General features: G+C 53.9%; 2 protein-coding genes across 3 annotated transcripts in view; one reads left to right on the top strand and one right to left on the bottom strand.

Moving 5' to 3' along the window:
• Window positions 1-1,329: 1,329 nt before the first annotated feature.
• Window positions 1,330-6,802, bottom strand: SAMD10 (sterile alpha motif domain containing 10). 2 transcript variants are annotated; one of them, XM_012511868.2, is made up of 5 exons: window positions 6,464-6,802; window positions 4,379-4,560; window positions 4,125-4,296; window positions 2,897-3,037; window positions 1,330-2,758 (listed from the first exon to the last, which is right to left on the bottom strand). In XM_012511868.2, the coding sequence occupies exons 1-5, from the start codon at window positions 6,552-6,554 to the stop codon at window positions 2,736-2,738; spliced, it is 609 nt and encodes a 202-aa protein (XP_012367322.1). In that variant the 5' UTR covers window positions 6,555-6,802; the 3' UTR covers window positions 1,330-2,735. The 2 variants fall into 2 exon arrangements, with proteins under 2 accessions (XP_012367322.1, XP_030681724.1); XM_030825864.1 differs by lacking the exon at window positions 6,464-6,802 and adding an exon at window positions 5,206-6,453 and having other exon boundaries at window positions 4,379-4,576.
• Window positions 6,803-8,130: 1,328 nt separating this feature from the next.
• PRPF6 (pre-mRNA processing factor 6) overlaps window positions 8,131-17,873 on the top strand; it is a 49,436-nt gene continuing 39,693 nt past the window's right edge. Inside the window, exons 1-3 of the mRNA XM_003280170.4 lie at window positions 8,131-8,383; window positions 10,300-10,468; window positions 12,292-12,410. Coding sequence (XP_003280218.1) covers window positions 8,313-8,383; window positions 10,300-10,468; window positions 12,292-12,410 — 359 coding nt within the window. The 5' untranslated portion in view covers window positions 8,131-8,312. The remainder of the gene's footprint in view (window positions 8,384-10,299; window positions 10,469-12,291; window positions 12,411-17,873) is intronic.

The raw sequence follows: 17,873 nt of genomic DNA, 5'->3' as shown, positions 1-17,873 counted from the left end.
TGTATGAGTGTCTGTGTGTGGTTTATGCTCTTATCTGTCTGATTGCTGTGTGTGTGTGTGTGTGTGCTGTGATCTATGTGTGTTTGAGACAGGGTCTTGCTCTGTTGCCCAGGCTGGAGTGTGTCTGATTGCTCTGTGTGTGTGTGTGTGTGTGTGTGTGTGCTGTGATCTGTGTGTGTTTGAGACAGGGTCTTGCTCTGTTGCCCAGGCTAGAGTGTGTCTGATTGCTCTGTGTGTGTGTGTGTGTGTGTGTGTGTGTGCTGTGATCTGTGTGTTTGAGACAGGGTCTTGCTCTGTTGCCCAGGCTAGAGTGTGTCTGATTGCTCTGTGTGTGTGTGTGTGTGTGTGTGCTGTGATCTGTGTGTGTTTGAGACAGGGTCTTGCTCTGTTGCCCAGGCTGGAGTGTGTCTGATTGCTGTGTGTGTGTGTGTGTGTGTGTGTGTGTGTGTGTGCTGTGATCTGTGTGTGTTTGAGACAGGGTGTTGCTCTGTTGCCCAGCCTGGAGTGCAGTTGTGTGGTCGGAGCTCACTGTGCCTTGAACTCCTGGACTCAAGGAATCTTCCTGCCTCAGCCTCCCAAGTAGCTGGGACTACAGGTATGTGCCACCATGCCTGGCTAGTTTCAAAGGTTTTTTGTAGAGATGGGGTCTTGCTGCGTCGCACAGGCTGGTCTTGAACTCCTGGCCTCCGGCGACACTCCTACCTTGGTCTCCCACAGTGCTGGGATTGCAGGCGTGAGCCACCGTGCCAGGCCAGATGTTCGTGTTTTATCCCTGAACGTGTGAATGGGATCATATTGGGAAAAGGGTATTTGCAGATGTGATTAAAGATCTTGTGATGAGGAGATTATCCTGTATTACCCAGGTGGCCCCAAATCCAAGCATCCTTACAAGAGAGAGACAGAGGGAGATCTGAGAGAAGAGGAGGAGGTGATCTGATTACAGAGGCAGAGACGGGTAATGCCCATGCACCCGAGATCCCCCGGCAGCCACTGGAAGCTGGAGAGGTGAGGAGTCTTCCCAGGAGGCCCCGAGGGAGCTGGATTTTGGACTGCGGCCTCCAGAACTCCAGAGAGAATGAATGTCTGCTGTTCTCACCCCTCGGTGGTCCTCTGTCATGGCAGCCGCAGGACCCTCACGCGCTGTCTGGGCCGTCCCTTCCAGCGTGTCGGGCTTTGTGTCCAGCACTGGAGGCCGCCCGCAGGCGTGGCTTGAGCCCTGTTTCCAGCCTCTGCGCGGGGTTGCCCAGACGCCCCTCCAGGGCGCGACGCCACTGCCCCCTGGTGGCCGCGGCTGCCCGGACGCCCTCTCCTCGCAGACCCAGCACGGCCAGCACTTGGGAACCAGCTTTATTTCTGATTTTTTTTTTTTTTTTTTTTTTTGTCAGAGTATAAAAAAGTGAGCGCAAAACAAGGAAGACGAGACAGGCGTGCGTGGGCCAGGGCAAGACAGAGGAGGAGGGAGGGAAGCAGAGGCAGAAGGGCCCCTTGGGCAAAGGCTGATGGTGGGAGGCGGGCACAATACCTGCGCAGCCACACAGGGGCAGGGATGAGGGTCTCCCCGTGGTGGGGGCTTACGGGATGGGAGCGGCCAGGCCAGTTGTCCAAATTCCACCTGGGACCTGCAGTGAACAGCCTCGAGTCTGGAGGCTCAAAGCACACAGAGGGGACTGGGGGCTCAGCCTTATCTGTCCCTGAGATTTTCAGAAGCCCCAGGGGGATCGGGAGAGGGCAGAGGCGCAAGAGAGCGGGGGCGGCCAGGGCCGCCCTCACTGTCCTTCCGCCAGGCAGCACCAGCCCCAAACCACCCGGAGAGGGGTTGCTCAGGCCTCTGGGCGGGTGTAGGGGGAGTGGCCCTGGGGAGGCCTCTCTCCTGAATCCAGGCCTTCTTGGGAAAGCAGCAAAGGGAAGGCCCACGCACAAGGCCCTTGTTCTTGAGGGCGAGAGGGGAGAAGACCGTAAAAGCAAGATTTTCCCAAAGATAGGGCAGGGAGCACTGCTGAGCCTGGGCCCTGGGCACGGAGCCACCTGGACAGGGCTGGGGTCCTCGTTGTGCCACATTTTGTCTCTGGCGCTTGGTCAACCTGGGCCTTTCTCAGCTTTACTTCTCATGAATAGAGGGGGAGTGGTGACGATGTATAAATAATGATGAAAGTGCTTGGCGTGGTGCCCGTTAGGCAGGTGCTGATGGCCACTACTCTAGATGATGGGTTGGCCTGCTGGGCCCTGGCAGGGGCATGGGCACAAGCCACAGGGAGCCGAGGCAGCTTATGGCACCTGTGTGGGCCAACCTGGAGGTGCTGGGGAACGACCTAGAACTGGGCTGGGTGGGTGGACAGACAAGTGACTCAGCAGGCGATGGGGGACGGCATCACGTGGAGAGGGGAATGTAAATAAACAGACTCCCTGGGAGCCTGGGGAGGACGTCCAAACCGGCTCTGGCTCCAGGCAGCTGCCCCACATGCTGCCAGCAGCACCAGGGGAGGGCTTGGGCTCAGGTCCCAGGAGGTGGGGCCACACTCAAGCAGCCCCCTACCCACCCAGCCCCAGGGCACGACCTGGAACGTACAACCAGAGGCGCCTGGAGGTGTGATCCTGGTCCTGTCTGTCCGTTGGGCCAGCCTGGCCGCCCCGGCATCCTGCAGGGTCCAAGAGGGGCTGCGGGGCCAGCCCGGCCTCCTCCCTAGCCGTGGACTCCCGTCACAGTGCTGGGGTCTGGGTTCAAGCCTCAGCAGCAGCTAGGACATTTTCCCGAAGGAAGCTGTGTGAGGGAAGAGGGTGAGGACGGGGTGGGGTCTTTGGCATGAACTGCATTAGGGCCCTTACTGGGGTCATCCCACCCCGCTCTCAGAGGGGCTTCTCCATCAGCCCCCAGGCCTCTCTGGCACCTCACACTGACCTTGGCTGAGCAGCTGCAGGCTCCGCCCCTCCTCGCGCACCTGCAAGCGGAGCACCTGCTGCAGCACCTCCTGCCTCTGGGCCTCCTGGGCCAGCCCCATCCGCTGCAGCTTCTCCCCATTCAGCCGCAGCAGTGCCCGGCCTGGGGAGAGGAAAGAGGGGCTTAGCTGAGGCCAAGAGAGGCATCAAGAGCCAAGGCAAGGCTGGTGCCGTGGCTCATGCCTGTGATCCCAGCACTTTGGGAGGCTGAGGTGGGCAGATCACTTGAGGTCAGGAGTTCAAGACCAGCCTGGACAACATGGTGAAACCCCGTTTCTACTAAAAGTACAAAAATTAGCTGGGCTTGGTGGCGCGTGCCTGTAGTCCCAGCTACTCGGGAGGCTGAGGCGGGAGGATCACTTGAACCTGGGAGGCGGAGGCTGCAGTGAGCTGAGATCGTGCCACTGCACGCCAGACTGGATGACAGAGCAAGACTCCTTCTCAGAAACAAACAAACAGACAAACAAACAAACTGAGCCAAGGCAGAAGCAGGGACTGAAAGAGAAAAAGGGAGGAGAGAGAGAGAGGAAGCGGGAAGCGGGGGTACAGAGAGACTCAGAGGGAGAAAGAGAATCAGCGAAACACATAGAGACTTAGAAGAGAGAGGCAGAGGGAAAGGAAGGAGAGCAAAAGGCAGGGATGGAACAGAGAAAAGCCAGATGAAGACAGCACAGAGAGATGGGAAGACACACAGAAGAAAGGCAGAGAGGTCCGGACACAGTGGCTCATGCCTATAATCCCAGCACTTTGGGAGGCTGAGGCGGGCGGATCACCAAAGTTCAGGAGTTCGAGATCAGCCTGGGCAACACGGTGAAACCCCGTCTCTACTAAAAATACAAAATTAGCCAGGCATGGTGGTGCATGCCTGTAATCCCAGCTACTCCGGAGGCTGAGGCAGGAGAATCGCTTGAACCTGGGAGGCGGAGGATGTGGTGAACTGAGATCGCACCATTGCACTCCAGCCTGGGCAACAAGAGTAAATCTCTGTCTCACCAAAAAAAAAAAAAAAAAAGAAAGGCAGAAAGATAGAAAAGACAGATTCTGCGGAGACGAAGACCAGAGGGGAGGTTGATTCACAGGAGAAACTAGACAGACGAAAACAATAGCAAGAAAAAGGCAGGCTGAGTGTGGGGAAGAGATGCGCTGAGGCAGTTAGCCCCACTCCCACAGCACCCTCAGCGCCACTGTACCGGTGATGGCATGCTGGGAGAAGGCCTCCACGTAGACGAGGTAGTTGTGGGGACAGTGCTTCTTGAGCCACTTGCAGACGTCCTGCTGACTCCACAGGACCACGGGCCGGGTCAGGCCACCCAGCGAGGGGCTTGTGTGGTACAGGCCATAGTGGTCAGAGTACAGCCGGCCCTGCAGGGGAGGGGTGTGGCAGGCAGAGTGAGAGTGGTGGAGAAGGAGGGCAGGGACGGAGGTGGGTGGAGTGGGTGGGTACCTGGGGGGTCTCTGTGCCGGGCTGCTGCAGGAGCTTGATTGGCCTGCTGCTGGCCGCCCTCTGGCTGCGGGAGTCATGCCACGTGAGGCTGGTGCCAGGTGTCCGAGGCAAGTGGCAGGGGATGCTCTCAGCTGACACCGTGTGCTCCAGGAGGGTCTGGCAGAAGCTGAAGTGGGCAGTGGCTGTGTGTGGGGATGCCTGGTCAGGGCAGTCAAGGGCAGAACCAGAGGCTTCCTCTACTTGAGAGCTAGCTCCTTGCCCCATCTCCTTCACACTAGTGCGGGAAATCACTTCCCCAGTGAGGGGTTCCCAAGCCTCCAAAGGTAGAAGGAAGTGTGCAGGACCTGTTTCGAGGACCTGACCCAGGGTAGCAGGATGGATTCTGCTTAGATCAGAAGATGTGCCCTCTAGGGAAGGGAACCTGAGACATATGACAAGAGGAGTTATCCTGGGACGGCCCTGACCTCATCCTTGCCTTGGGCTGGCCCACAAGCCTTGCACACACCACACCAGACCAGGAAGTGCACACACGGCCTGCTTTGAGCAAAGGCAGGTCCCGAGTCCGGGGAGGTCATCTGTGCTGGGGAAACCGGGCTGAGGATGCTGCTTGCCCATCGCCATTGAAGGCACCCAGTTCACACAGCCCTATCTGGTGTTGGGGCCCGACTCACTGACTATGACTCATTGACAGCCTGAACCGTGGGCCAGCTGACAAGCAGGGCTCACTCCGCAAACACGCGCTGGGCTCTCCGGCTGTGCCGCCCCCCACAGGGCCTGCAGGCCCAGGACAACACCGGCCACGTGAATGGTGGGTACCCATTGGATACGGGCGGGTCAGCACAGGTATGTGGGGTGCAGCCATTGCTTGGGGACCCACGGTGATGCTCTGTGCTCCCTCTTCCCACAGTAACTGCATTAAAGCGTTTCATCTGGGCTTTGTCATCATCTCTGGGGACACTGCTGACCTGAGTCTGGGGAGGCAGGCGTCTTGATCCAGGTCTGGTTACATAGGGGCACCCCACATTCATTGTGAATGAATGAATGAATAAAGGCTCTGTATGGTGTCTGCAAGTGAACAGAGCCTGTGGGGAGACAGAAGGTGGGCACAGGCTTGCCCCTGTCTTTAAGCACACAGGCCTTCAGCAGGGCAGGTGAGGTTCCCATGCCAGGCCCTCACCCCATCCACCCTAGAGTGAGAGACCCTCCCGGCCTCAGACTCAGCCACCCACTCCATACCCAGGGCAGGGGTTGGGGATGTGTCTAGGGGGTCTAAGTATCAGCGAAAACCACATCCTACTTCACCGTCCTCCCACCCGTGTAAGACTTATGAGACATAACACCTTCCGCCCCCATTCTTGCAACTTTCAGGAACCAGACCCCTGGTGACTCCAAATTTGAGGTCTGGGGTCAGCAGAGGGTGTGCTCAGTGGGCCACCGCCCCGAGGTAGCCCCTAGTGCTGTGGGAAAAGGCTTATTCTAAGCCCGCGCCTTCCAGCGGACAGGCCCCGTGGTCTCCGGGCTTTGCAGGGCCTCGAGCGGCGGGGCTGGTGCAGATGCGCGCGGCAGTCCGGGGAACCCGTCGGACTCCTCAGCCTGCATGGCACCTGCCCCGGCCAAGCAGGCTCCGCCCATTTCCTGCCCTCACTCCGGGAGGGAGTTCCGTCCGTCCCGCGGTCTGTCGGTCCGGTCCCTACCGCCCCAACGTCAGGATTCCAGAAGGAAATGGGGCGGGGGCACCGAGGCGGGATGTGACCTCGGCCCCCTCTCGGCCCCACTGCAAAGGCTGGGGAGGGTTTTCTCCGCGCGCAAGAAAAGATGACCCGAGCGTAGTGCCAGCCTGGACACTGGCGCCCCGGCTTGTCACCCCCTCACCCCAAGCCAAGGGCGCGCTGACCCCCAAGGCCTGAGGCTGGCTGCCCCCTAAAGCAGGACAAAGGCCACGGGACCCCGTTGAGCCGAGACGTCCGCCGAATACCCCCAGCCGCCGCCGCTCGAAGCCCGCCGGGTCCCGCCCCGCCCCCGTGCCTCTGGGTCCCTGAGACCCCCGCCCGAGAAATCGCCGCTTCCCGGTCCAGCCCCGCTCACCGTCCACATCCCGGCGCTCCCCGAAGCCCGCGCGCACTGCCCCGGCGCGGCCACGCGGGGGGCTCAGCTTGGACCTCAGCTCGGTGAACATGGGGCCCGCGGGTGCCAGGCCCGCGCACACGCCCCTCGCCGAGTGCAGGGCGGCCGGTGTGGCCGGCGGGGAACGCGCGCCGCCGCCCCGCCCCGCCCCAGCCGGCCCCGCGCCCGAGCCGGTCCCCGCGGCCCGCGAGTGTGCGCGGCGAGGCACCTGCCGCCGAGCCCTGTGTGCCGGGCGCGCTCCGGGAGCTCCGAGGTGTGTCGGCGGCGCGCGGGCCTGCGTGCACCAAGGCTGTCCGCCAGGGCGAGGGGCGTCCGTGCGCCCCTGGGCACGGCTCCGCGGAGGAGAGTCCCCGTGCACCTGCCGGGGGTCCTCTGAGGTTGGGCCCGTCTGTGCGTGGGGGTGGGCTGAGGGGCATCTTACAGGGGCCTTCTACCTACCGGCGCCAGGACAAGGGGCAGGTCAACCCCTCCCACACACTTCCCTCGGTCTCCTACCTCTTTACTCGCCCTCAAATAGGCACCCGCTTCCCCGGAGAAACCAGCTTGGCTCTTCTTACCGCCCACCCCACTGTGAACATCAGGGTGGTTCTCCTTTCCCTCTGCAGCCCCGGAACCTGGCTCAGTGCCCGGGGGAGAGGGGGCGGTACAGTGCTCTGTAACTGAAAGGGGTTTGCCTGGAGATGGGGCCGAGAGGAACTCAAGGAGGCTGTAGCAGGCCGGAGCAGTGTGTTTGCTCCAGGACTCCAGTGAGAAGTGCTGGGATGGGGCTGGACTAGGGAACTGTGGTTGCCTGGTGCAGCAGCAGGCCAGGCTGGCAACCAGCTATTCGGCTTGCTCTGCCCAGGAGCCTGGGTGCTCTCCCTGGGTGTATGTAGGGGCTCTGGAGGATGTCTTACAGCAGAAGGACCAGAGATGCACACAGACATGTAGAAATGCATGCACAGAGTACGGTCATGCACGTGCACCCGAAACATAAGCACACGTGACCTCTGTGCACACACCCCACTAATCACACACACAGAATTCACCCACATGCTTGACAGCCATGTTCATGTACTGACGTGTTCCCGACAGCTCAACTACGGTTATTTATTTCATCAACTAGCTCTCCAGGAGCTGAGGATGTGGCCCTCACCAGAATGTCCAAGGCATGTTGGCAGACGTGGGTGGGGTCTCTAGTCCCACTGGAGGGACAGATGCCTGAATGGGGGTTCAAGAATATGAGTGCTAAAAGCGTAGGGCAGCAGTGTGCGCACAGGACGCACACAGACAGGTGTGCCCATAACCAGTACACACAAGCTCTACACAACTGGACAGGGTACAGCTCTGCTCGGAAGTGATCAGGGCACACCTGGGGCGAGGACGGGCAGCCGGGCTGGTTCAGAGGGAGGGGACCATGGGTCCTACTCTCACAGACAGGTCTCCTCGGGAATGCATCAGAGCACACGGGAAGTAGCAATGCCCCAGGCTGTTTTTGGCCCCCCGGGGCCAGTTACGGTCCCAGTGCAAGCTCGGCCTGGCTCCTTCCGCCTCGCCACGAGGAGGCGCTCCCGCGCACGCGCCTGCCACGTCCCCGCCCCCTAGCCGCAGCCGGAAGTCGTCGAACCAGCATGTCGGGGCTTCCGCCCAGGGAATCAAAAGTGGGCGGGGCGTGTGCGGACTGAGCGCTGTGCTTCCGGGGCGCGGGTGACGCGACGACGGCGACACCTTGCTACGGAGTGCCTTGGACGTCGAAGCCTAGAGTCTCTGCGTCTTCTCCTCTTCCGCTGCCTCATTCCTTTCCTTCCTAGCCTTGGTCGTCGCCGCCGCCATGAACAAGAAGAAGAAACCGTTCCTGGGGATGCCTGCGCCGCTCGGCTACGTGCCGGGGCTGGGCCGGGGGTGAGGCCTGGGGCGGCGCGCGAGGGGCGGGGACCCGGCTATGGGAGCGCAGTGCGCGTGTTTGGGGGCGGGGGTCTCTGGCCGCGCAGTCTAAAAGACGCTTGGTGGATCGGCTTAATCCCTGCAGGAAGCAACGGGCTTTGGGGTCATGACATACCTGTGTGTGCACCCTGCTTGTCGCCTAGATGTGACATATTGACTCTCAGCCCAGTGTTTTGGTCTGTAAGATGGGTAGTGCTGTATGCAGTCTGCAGTGAGGAGTAGAGGAATCTGATGTGTAGTGGAAACACGCGACCACCTTCCCCAGGTCGGGCTGACACCGCCCCCCCCCCGCCCCGCCCCGCCTTAAGCGTGCCTGGGTCCTCTATGCCTGCAACGCAGATGACCACCATACGCTGTTGGATAAGTGAGCAGTCGTTATTATCCTCTTTGGCTATTCATTTGATGAGGAACACTACTGGGTTTTTCTTGGTAGTGGTATTATATTAGAATCTGTGGGGCACACACAAGGCTCCGATATTGACAGCATCTTCAGAGGACCCGAAGCTCACTAAGGAGGGTTTGGTATTAGCATAAATAAGTACGTAAAGAGGACCAGATTTAGAACCCAATGCTTAATGGAGAGTAGCATTGGAGCCAAGTTTAGTAAGAGAGCTGGACTTAGGGCTGTAGAAACAGTAACGATAGAAGAGAAACTGACATTCTGTGTGTGGGAGTTCAAAAAAAGTGAGGCAAGGAGGAAGCCCAGGGAACAGGAGGGAGTCCAGTGTGAGTGGAATGTGCAGCGAATAGAATAGAGCTCAGGAGATTGGAGGGGCCTTGAGCGTCAGGCTAGAGCTCCTGGAGACGTTAGAAAGATCATGATCCTTCAGAATTATTATTTTATTATTTTTGAGACGAAGTCTTGCTCTGTCGCCCAAGCTGGAGTGCAGTGGCGCAATCTCAGCTCACTGCAATCTCCTTCCCCCGGGTTCAAGCAATTCTCTGCCTCAACCTCCTGAGTAGCTGGGATTATAGGCGCCCGCTACCACGCCCGGCTAATTTTTGTATTTTTTTTTTGAGACGGAGTCTCGCTCTTTCACCCAGGCTGGAGTGCAGTGGCGCGATCTCGGCTCACTGCAGGCTCCGCCCCCCGGGGTTCACGCCATTCTCCTGCCTCAGCCTCCCGCGTAGCTGGGACTACAGGTGCCCGCCACCTCGCCTGGCTAATTTTTTGTATTTTTAGTGGAGACGAGGTTTCACCGTGTTAGCCAGGATGGTCTCGATCTCCTGACCTGGTGATCCGCCCGCCTCGGCCTCCCAAAGTGTTGGGATTACAGGCGTGAGCCACCGCGCCCGGCCCAGAATTTTTTAGTCGGAGCTGTTTTGGGAAGAATCATCTGGCAGAGCATGGGTTGAAGTAGAGGAAGGCTAAAGGCAGGGAGAGCTAACTTGGTTTCCAGCTGTGATGGGAGTCATAGTCTGGGAAGGAGGGATTTTGAAGGTGGATTCATTAGTACTTGGGGACAGACAGGATGGGGAAAGTGGGAGAGGGAGGCAAAGATTACATCATGGTTCCATGGCATCTGGGACAGCTGTTATCAGCTGAAACACCCCAGAGCAGCTGTAAGGTGGGCACAGAAGAGCTCAGTGTGGGCCAAGTTGGGTTTAAGGGCCTGGTTGGATGTGGAGGGGGAGATGATCGAAGCCTTAGGGTGGAGAGAGATTGCCTTGTTAACATCATCCGGGTAGGCCGAAACCTTCAGGTAAGCAGAGAAGATCGGAAGTGTTTGAGACTGCAATTCCTTGTCACCAGGATCTTTGGAGGTTTCCCAGAGGTGTTAGAAAAAGAGGTGTTAGTTAGTGATACCCAGGGGTGGAGAAGAGCACAGGAACAGAGTCATTCAGATACCGGGTGTCTTGGGGGTCTCCTGCAGCGCCACTGGCTTCACCACGCGGTCAGACATTGGGCCCGCCCGTGATGCAAATGACCCTGTGGATGATCGCCATGCACCCCCAGGCAAGAGAACCGTTGGGGACCAGATGAAGAAAAACCAGGCTGCTGATGATGACGACGAGGATCTAAATGACACCAATTACGATGAGGTGAGATGTGTCCGGCTTTTGTGGCTCCTCCAGCCAGTCTCTGGAAGCAGCTGACCTAACCAGTATGTGCTGGTGTCTGTAATGAATGGCTTGGAGTGGCTCATGCATTTAAATTTTAGCTGTTCATGGAACATCTTTACTGAGAGTGAGAGGGAGCAGGAAAAACATGGAGAAATGTGCACTTTTTGTCCCTCAGAAGAGATGTTCTTGCAGATGTTAGGACCACTGCCTTGGCATTTCCTATTGGTCAGTCTTTTTTTTTTTTTTTTTTTTTTTTGAGACAGAGTTTCGCTCTTGTTGGCCAGGCTGGAGTGCAGTGGTGCGATCTCAGCTCACTGTGACCTCTGCCTCCCGGGTTCAAGCGATTCTTCTGCCTCAGCCTCCTGAGTAACTGGGATTACAGGCATGCGCCACCATGCCCGGCTAATTTTGTATTTTTAGTAGAGACGGGGTTTCTCCATGTTGGTCAGGCTGGTCTCGAACTCCTGACTTCAGGTTATCCACCCGCTTCGGCCTCCCAAAGTGCTGGGATTACAGGCATGAGCCACCGCGCCCGGCTGCCAGTCTTTAATGATAAAAACTTAAAGTGGAATTGGTGATAGTGTTTGCTTTTTTTAGCTTTAGTGCTTGCCCTCTAAAAAGGCATCTAAAGAAAAACTTCAGCTGACTGAACATCGATTAACTGTCCTCTAACAGATGACATTTTTCCTCTGAGGAAAATTTTTAAAAATAATTTTAGCGGCTGGGCGCGGTGGCTCACGCTTGTAATCCCAGCACTTTGGGAGGCCGAGGCGGGCGGATCATGAGTTCAGGATATCAAGACCACGGTGAAACCCTGTCTCTACTAAAAAAAAAAATATAAAAAAATTAGCCGGGCGTGGTGGTGGGCGCCTGTAGTCCCAGCTACTCAGAGAGGCTGAGGCAGGAGAATGGCGTGAACCCAGGAGGCGGAGCTTGCAGTGATCCGAGATCGCGCCACTGCACTCCAGCCTGGGCAACAGAGCGAGACTCCGTCTCCAAAAAAAAAAAAAAAAATTTTAGCTTTGAGGCCAGGCGCGATGGCTCACACCTATAATCCCTGCACTTTGGGAGGCTGAGGCGGGCGTATCATGAGTTCAGGATATCAAGACCATCCTGGCTAACATGGTGAAACCCCGTCTCTACTGAAACTACACAAAAGTTAGCTGGGCGTGGTGGCGTGAACCTGTAGTCTCAGCTACTCGGGAGGCTGAGGCAGGAGAATGCTGTGAACCCAGGAGGCAGAGGTTGCCATGAGCCGAGATTGCGCCACTGCACTCCAGCCTTGGGGAGAGTGCGAGACTCTCTCAAAAAAAAAAAAAAAAAAAAAATTAGTTTTGAAATAATTTTAAATTTGCAGGAACTTGCAAAAATAGTGCCAAAAAAAAAAAAACTTTCTGCATATCTTTCACCAAGCGTCTCCCCATGTTATATGACCTTAGTGCAGTTATTGAAACGAAAGAGTTAACATTGACACAGTACTATTAACTAATCTGTCAGTCGTATTTGCATTTCATGTTTTTCCATGAACGCCCGCTTTCTGGCTTAGGCTCAGTCCAGGATCCCCCATTGCATTTCGTCATGTCTCCTTGGTCCCTTCCAATTGGAGGGCTCCTCTGTCTTTCATGCCCTTGATGCTTGAAGAGTAGTCACCAGTTGTATTGTAGACTGTCCCTCGATTTGGCTTCTTTGGCTGAAGAAAATGATTTAGCAAGTATTTCACAAGTTGAGCTCTTCTCCGTTTCTGGTGGTAGGAATGGTGTTGGAGGAAAAGCTGACCTCTACACATCTTGTTTGCTTCTCAGTTTAATGGCTATGCTGGGAGCCTCTTCTCAAGTGGACCCTATGAGAAAGATGATGAGGAAGCAGATGCTATTTATGCAGCCCTGGATAAAAGGATGGATGAAAGAAGAAAAGAAAGACGGTAAAAGACATTGTTGCCTTTCACAATATTTATCCAACTTAAAAAAAAGTTTCTGAGGCCAGGTGCAGTGGCTCACGTGTGTAATCCTAGCACTTTGAGAGGCCGAGGTAGGACGATAGCTAGAGCCCAGGGGTTTGAGACCAGTGTGGGCAACATAGCGAGACCTCATCTCTACAGATAATTTAAAAATTAGCCAGATGGTGCACACCTGTAGTCCCAGCTCCTTGGGTGGCTGAGGTGCCCAGGAGGTAGAAACTGCAGTGAGCCATGATCATGTCACTGCATTCCAGCCTGGTTGACATAGTGAGACCCTGTCTCCAAAAAAAAAAAAAAAAAAAAAAGTTTGTTTTGAATTGTTTTATATTTGGAGAAAAGTTGCAATAGTGTATGCGTGTCTGCTTAGCTCTTAGGCCACCCGAGGGTCTTGGTCTGTCGTAGCCATGCCTGGATAAGCACTGGGCTGTTACAGAACAGCCTTAGGGCCTGGGGGCTGCAGTGGAGAGCTTAAGAACTCTTAAGTTTTTCCAGAAATCAGCAGAATTTTGTGGATTACTTTTACGATACATCAGGGTTACCATCTTTGAAAAGGGCCTACTGACTTGATTATGATATGTTGAGTAATTTGCAAATGAATTAAAGATGTCAAACGGCACATACAAGCTACCAAGATGGAACCATGAAGAAATCCCAAACCTGAACAGACCAATAAAAAGTAATGAGATCAAAGCTGTAACAGAAAGTGTCCTAGCAGAGAAAATCTCAGGATCTGATTGCTTCATTGCTGAATTTTACCAAATATTTGAGGAAGAACTAATATTAATTCTACTCAAACTATTCTGAAAAATAGAGGAGGGAATACTTCCAAACTTATTCTACAGAACCAGTGTTACCTTGATGCCAAAACCAGACAAAGACACACTGAAAAATGAAAATGTTAGGTCAGTATCCCTGATGAACACTGATGCAGAAATCAGCAGAATACTAGCAAACCATATTCAACAACACATTAGAAAGATGGTTCATCGGCCAAGCACAGTGGCTCACGCCTGTAATTCTAGCACTTTTGGAGGCCGAGGTGGGCGGATCATGGGTCATCTGAGGTCAGGATCAGATGGCCAGACCAGTCTGGCCAACCTAGTGAAACCCAGTCTCTACTAAAAATACAAAATTTAGCCGGGCCTGGTGGGTGGTGTACGCCTGTAATCCCAGCTACTTGGGAGGCTGAGGCAAGAGAATCGCTTGAACTGGGGAGGTGGAGGTTGCAGTGAGCCGAGGTCACGACATTGCACTCTAGCCTGGGAGACCAGAGCAAGACTCCATCTCAAAAAAAAAAAAAGATCGTTCATCATGACCAAGTGGCATTTTCTCCAGGGATACAAGTGCAAGGGTGTTTCAACATATGCAAATTAATCAGTGTTAATACATCAAATCAACAGAACGAAGGACAAAAACCATACGATCATTTTTTTTTTTCTTGAGACGGAGTCTCGCTGTGTTGCCCAGGCTGGAGTGCAGTGGCGCAATTTCAGCTCACTGCAACCTCCACCTCCCAAGTTCAAGTGATTCTACTGCCTTAGCCTCCTGAGTAGCTGGGACTACAGTTGCCTGCCACCACGCCCAGCTAATTTTTTGTATTTGTATTTTTAGTAGAGATGGGATTTCACTGTGTTAGCCAGGATGGTCTTGATTTCCTGACCCCGTGATCTGCCTGCCTCAGCCTCCCAAAGTGCTGGGATTACAGGCGTGAGCCACTGTGCCTGGCCTGAGCCTCTGTGCCCGGCCTGATCATTTTAATTGATTCTGAAAATGCGCTTGATAAAATTCAACATTCCTTGATGATAAAAACTCTCAAAAAACTGGGTATAGAAGAAACATACCTTGGCTGGGTGCGGTGACTCATGCCTGTAATCCCAGCACTTTGGGAGGCAGAGGCGGGTGGATCAAGAGGTCAGGAGATCGAGACCATCCTGGCTAACACGGTGAAACCCCGTCTCTACTAAAAATACAAAAAATTAGCCAGGCGCGGTGGCAGGTGCCTGTAGTCCCAGCTACTCGGGAGGCTGAGGCAGGAGAATGGCGTGAACCCGGGGGGCGGAGCTTGCAGTGAGCTGAGATTGCGCCACTGCACTCCAGCCTGGGCGACAGAGCGAGACTCTGCCTCAAAAAAAAAAAAAAAAAAAGAAGAAACATACCTCAGGCTGGGCATGGTGGCTCACATCTGTAATCCCAGCACTTTGGGAGGCTGAGGCGGGAGGACTGCTTGATCTCAGGAGTTTGAGACCAGCCTAGGCAAGAGGGTAATACCCTTTCTTTACAAAAAAAATACAAAAATGGCCGGGCGCGGTGGCTCACGCTTGTAGTCCCAGCACTTTGGGAGGCTGAGGCGGGCGAATCACAAGGTCAGGAGATCGAGACCACGGTGAGACCCCGTCTCTACTAAAAATACAAAAAAAATTAGCCGGGCGTGGTGGCGGGCGCCTGTAATCATCCCAGTTACTCGGAGAGGCTGAGGCAGGAGAATGGCGTGAATCCGGGAGGCGGAGCTTGCAGTGAGCCGAGATTGCACCACTGCACTCCAGCCTGGGCGACAGAGTGAGACTCCGTCTCAAAAAAAAAAAAAAAAAAATGAGCCAGGCTTTGTGGCACACACCTGTAGTCCTAGCTACTCAGGAGGCTGAGATGGGAGGATTACTTGATCCCAGGAGGCAGAGGTTGCAGTGAGCCGAGATCACACCACCACACTTCAGCCTGGGCAACAGAGCGAGACTCTGTCTCAAAAAAAAAACAAAAAAAAAAGAACATAACACAATAAAAGCTATATACAGCTGGGTGGGGTGGTTCACACCTGTAATCACAGCCCTTTGGGAGGCCCAGGCAGGCAGATCATTTGAGGTCAGGAGTTTGAGAGCATCCTGACCAACATGGTAAAACCCTGTCTCTACTAAAAATCCAAAGATTAGCTGGGTGTGGTGGCTCAGGCCTATAATTTGAGCTACTAGGGAGGTGGAGGTTGCAGTGAGCCGAGATTGTGCCGCTGCACTCCAGCCTGGGCAACACAACGAGACTGTGTCACAAAGAAAAAGCCACATACAGTAGGCCCACAGGTTGTATCATGCTGAATGGGGAAAAACTGAAAGCCTTTTCTCTAAGATGTGGAACACAGCAAGGATGCCCACTTACACCACTGTGATTCAACGTAGTACTGGAAGTCCTAGCTAGAGCAGTCGGACCAGAGAAATAAATAAAGGGCATCCAGATTGGAAAAGAAGAAGTTAAATTATCCTTGTTTGCAGATGATATGATCTTATATTTAGAAAACCCTAAAGACTCTACCAAAACACTATTGGAGCTGACAAATTCATTAAAGTTGCAGGCTATGCCCCCAGGTGCGGTGGCTCACACCTGTAATCCCAGCACTTTGGGAGGCTGAGGGTGGGTGGATCACCTGAGTTCAGGAGTTTGAGACCAGCCTGGCCAACATAGAGAAACCCCGTCACTATTAAGAATACAAAAATGGCCAGGTGCGGTGGCTCACACCTGTAATCCCAGAACTTTGGGAGGCCAAGGCAGGTGGATGACTGGAGGTCAGCCTGGCCAACCTGGTGAAACCCTGTCTCTACTAAAAAAATACAAAAGTTGCCAGGCGCTGTGACTCATGCCTGTAATCCCAGCACCTTGGGAAAGTGAGGTGGGTGGATCACTTGAGGTCAGGAGTTTGAGACCAGGCTGACCAACATGGTGAAACCCTGTCTTTACTAAAAATACAAAAATTAGCTGGGTGTAGTGGCACACGTCTGTAATCCCAGCTACTCAGGAGGCTGAGGCAAGAGAATTGCTTGAACCCAGGAGGCAAAGGTTGTAGTGAGCTGAGATTGTGCCCCTGCACTCCAGCCTGAGTGATGGGGCAAGACTGTCTCAAAAAAAAAAAAAAAACAAAAAACAAAAATTAGCCGGGCGTGATGGTGCATGCCTGTAGTCCCAGCTAGTTGGGAGGCTGAGGCAGGAGAATCGCTTGAACCCAGGAGGTCGAGGTTGCAGTGAGCTGAGATTGCACCACTGCACTCCAGCCTGGGTAACAGAGTGAGACTCCATCTTAAAATGAAATAAAATATCCATACTACCCAAAGTAATTTACAGATTCAGTGCAATCCATATCAAAATACTGGGGACATTATTAACAGACAGTGAAAAAATAGCCAGGTGCAGTGGCTCATGCCTGTAATCCCATCACTTTGGGAGGCCGAGGCAGGTGGATCACTTGAGATCAGCAGTTTGAGACCAGCCTGGCCAAACCCCATCTCTACTAAAAATACAAAAATTAGTTGGGCATCGTGGCGGGTGCCTGTAATCTCAGCTACTTCGGAGGCTGAGGCAGGAGAATCACTTGAACCTGGAAGGCAGAGGTTGCAGTGAGCTGAGATCGTGCCATTGCACTCCGGCCTGGGCAACAGAGTGAGACTCCGTCTCAAAAATAATAATAATAATAATAATAATTCTAAAATGTACCTGGAGCCAAAAAAGACCCAGAATAGCCAAAGCTATCCTGAGCAAAAGGAACAAAACTGGAGGAATACTTGACTTCAAATTATACTACAGAGCTGTAGTAACAAAAACAGCATAGTACTGGCAGAAAAACAGACACATAGACCAATGGAACAGAATGGAGCCAGAAACAAATAGATACATCTACAGTGAACTCATTCTTGACAAAGGTACCAGGAATATTTAGGGAAAAGACAATCTCTTCAATAAATGGTGCTGGAAAAACTGGATATCCATATGCAGAAGAATGAAACTAGACCCCTCTCTCGCCACATACAAAAATCAAAAGACTTTAAGACCTCAAACTATGAGACTACTAGAAGAAAACATTGGAGAAACTCTACAAGACATTGGACTAGGCAAAGATTTCTTGAGGAATACCCCACAAGCACAGGCAACCAAAAGCAAAAATGGACGAATGGAAGCCAGGTGTGGTGGCTCGCTCCCGTGAGCCAAGAGTGCGCTACTGCACTCCAGCCTGGGCCACAGAGACTGTCTCAAAAAGGAAAAAAATAAGAAGTTCTCATTATAGAATATTAGGAAAATAAGAGTAAGTATGGGTAAAAGCATAACATTTATTCGTAAGTCTAGAAAGTAACAGTTAACGTTTTGACTCATTTCTTCTTTCTGTTGCTTTTTTTATCTCGGCTCACTGCAACCTCTGCCTCCTGGGTTCAAGCAATTCTCCTGCCTCAGCCTCCCAAGTAGCTGGGATTACAGGCATGTGCCACCACGCCTGGCTAATTTTTGTATTTTTAGTAGAGACGGGGTTTCACCATGTTGGCCAGGATGGTCTCAAACTCCTGGCGTTGTGCTCCACCCACCTCGGCCTCCCAAAGTGCTGGGATTACAGATGTGAGCCACTGCGGCCAGCTCTGTTGCTTTTTATACATGTAATCATAACTTTCTTTGATGTATGTA

This window comes from Nomascus leucogenys, chromosome 13 (assembly GCF_006542625.1).
Source record: "Nomascus leucogenys isolate Asia chromosome 13, Asia_NLE_v1, whole genome shotgun sequence".
Taxonomy (NCBI): Eukaryota; Metazoa; Chordata; class Mammalia; order Primates; family Hylobatidae; genus Nomascus; species Nomascus leucogenys.
The sequence above is the reverse complement of the archived record's forward strand: the minus strand, read 5'-3'. Positions and strand labels throughout refer to the sequence as shown.

What these genes read in the sequence shown, in the direction of transcription:
- SAMD10 (XM_030825864.1), bottom strand. Translation starts at nt 5,406, where the DNA reads ATGAATGTGGGGTGCCCCTATGTAACCAGACCTGGATCAAGACGCCTG. An exon ending in CTCCCAGCATGCCATCACCG is followed by an intron (nt 3,038 to 4,124) that starts GTACAGTGGCGC and finishes TCCTCTCCCCAG; the next exon opens with GCCGGGCACTGCTGCGGCTG. An exon ending in CCTGCAGCTGCTCAGCCAAG is followed by an intron (nt 2,759 to 2,896) that starts GTCAGTGTGAGG and finishes TCCCTCACACAG; the next exon opens with CTTCCTTCGGGAAAATGTCC.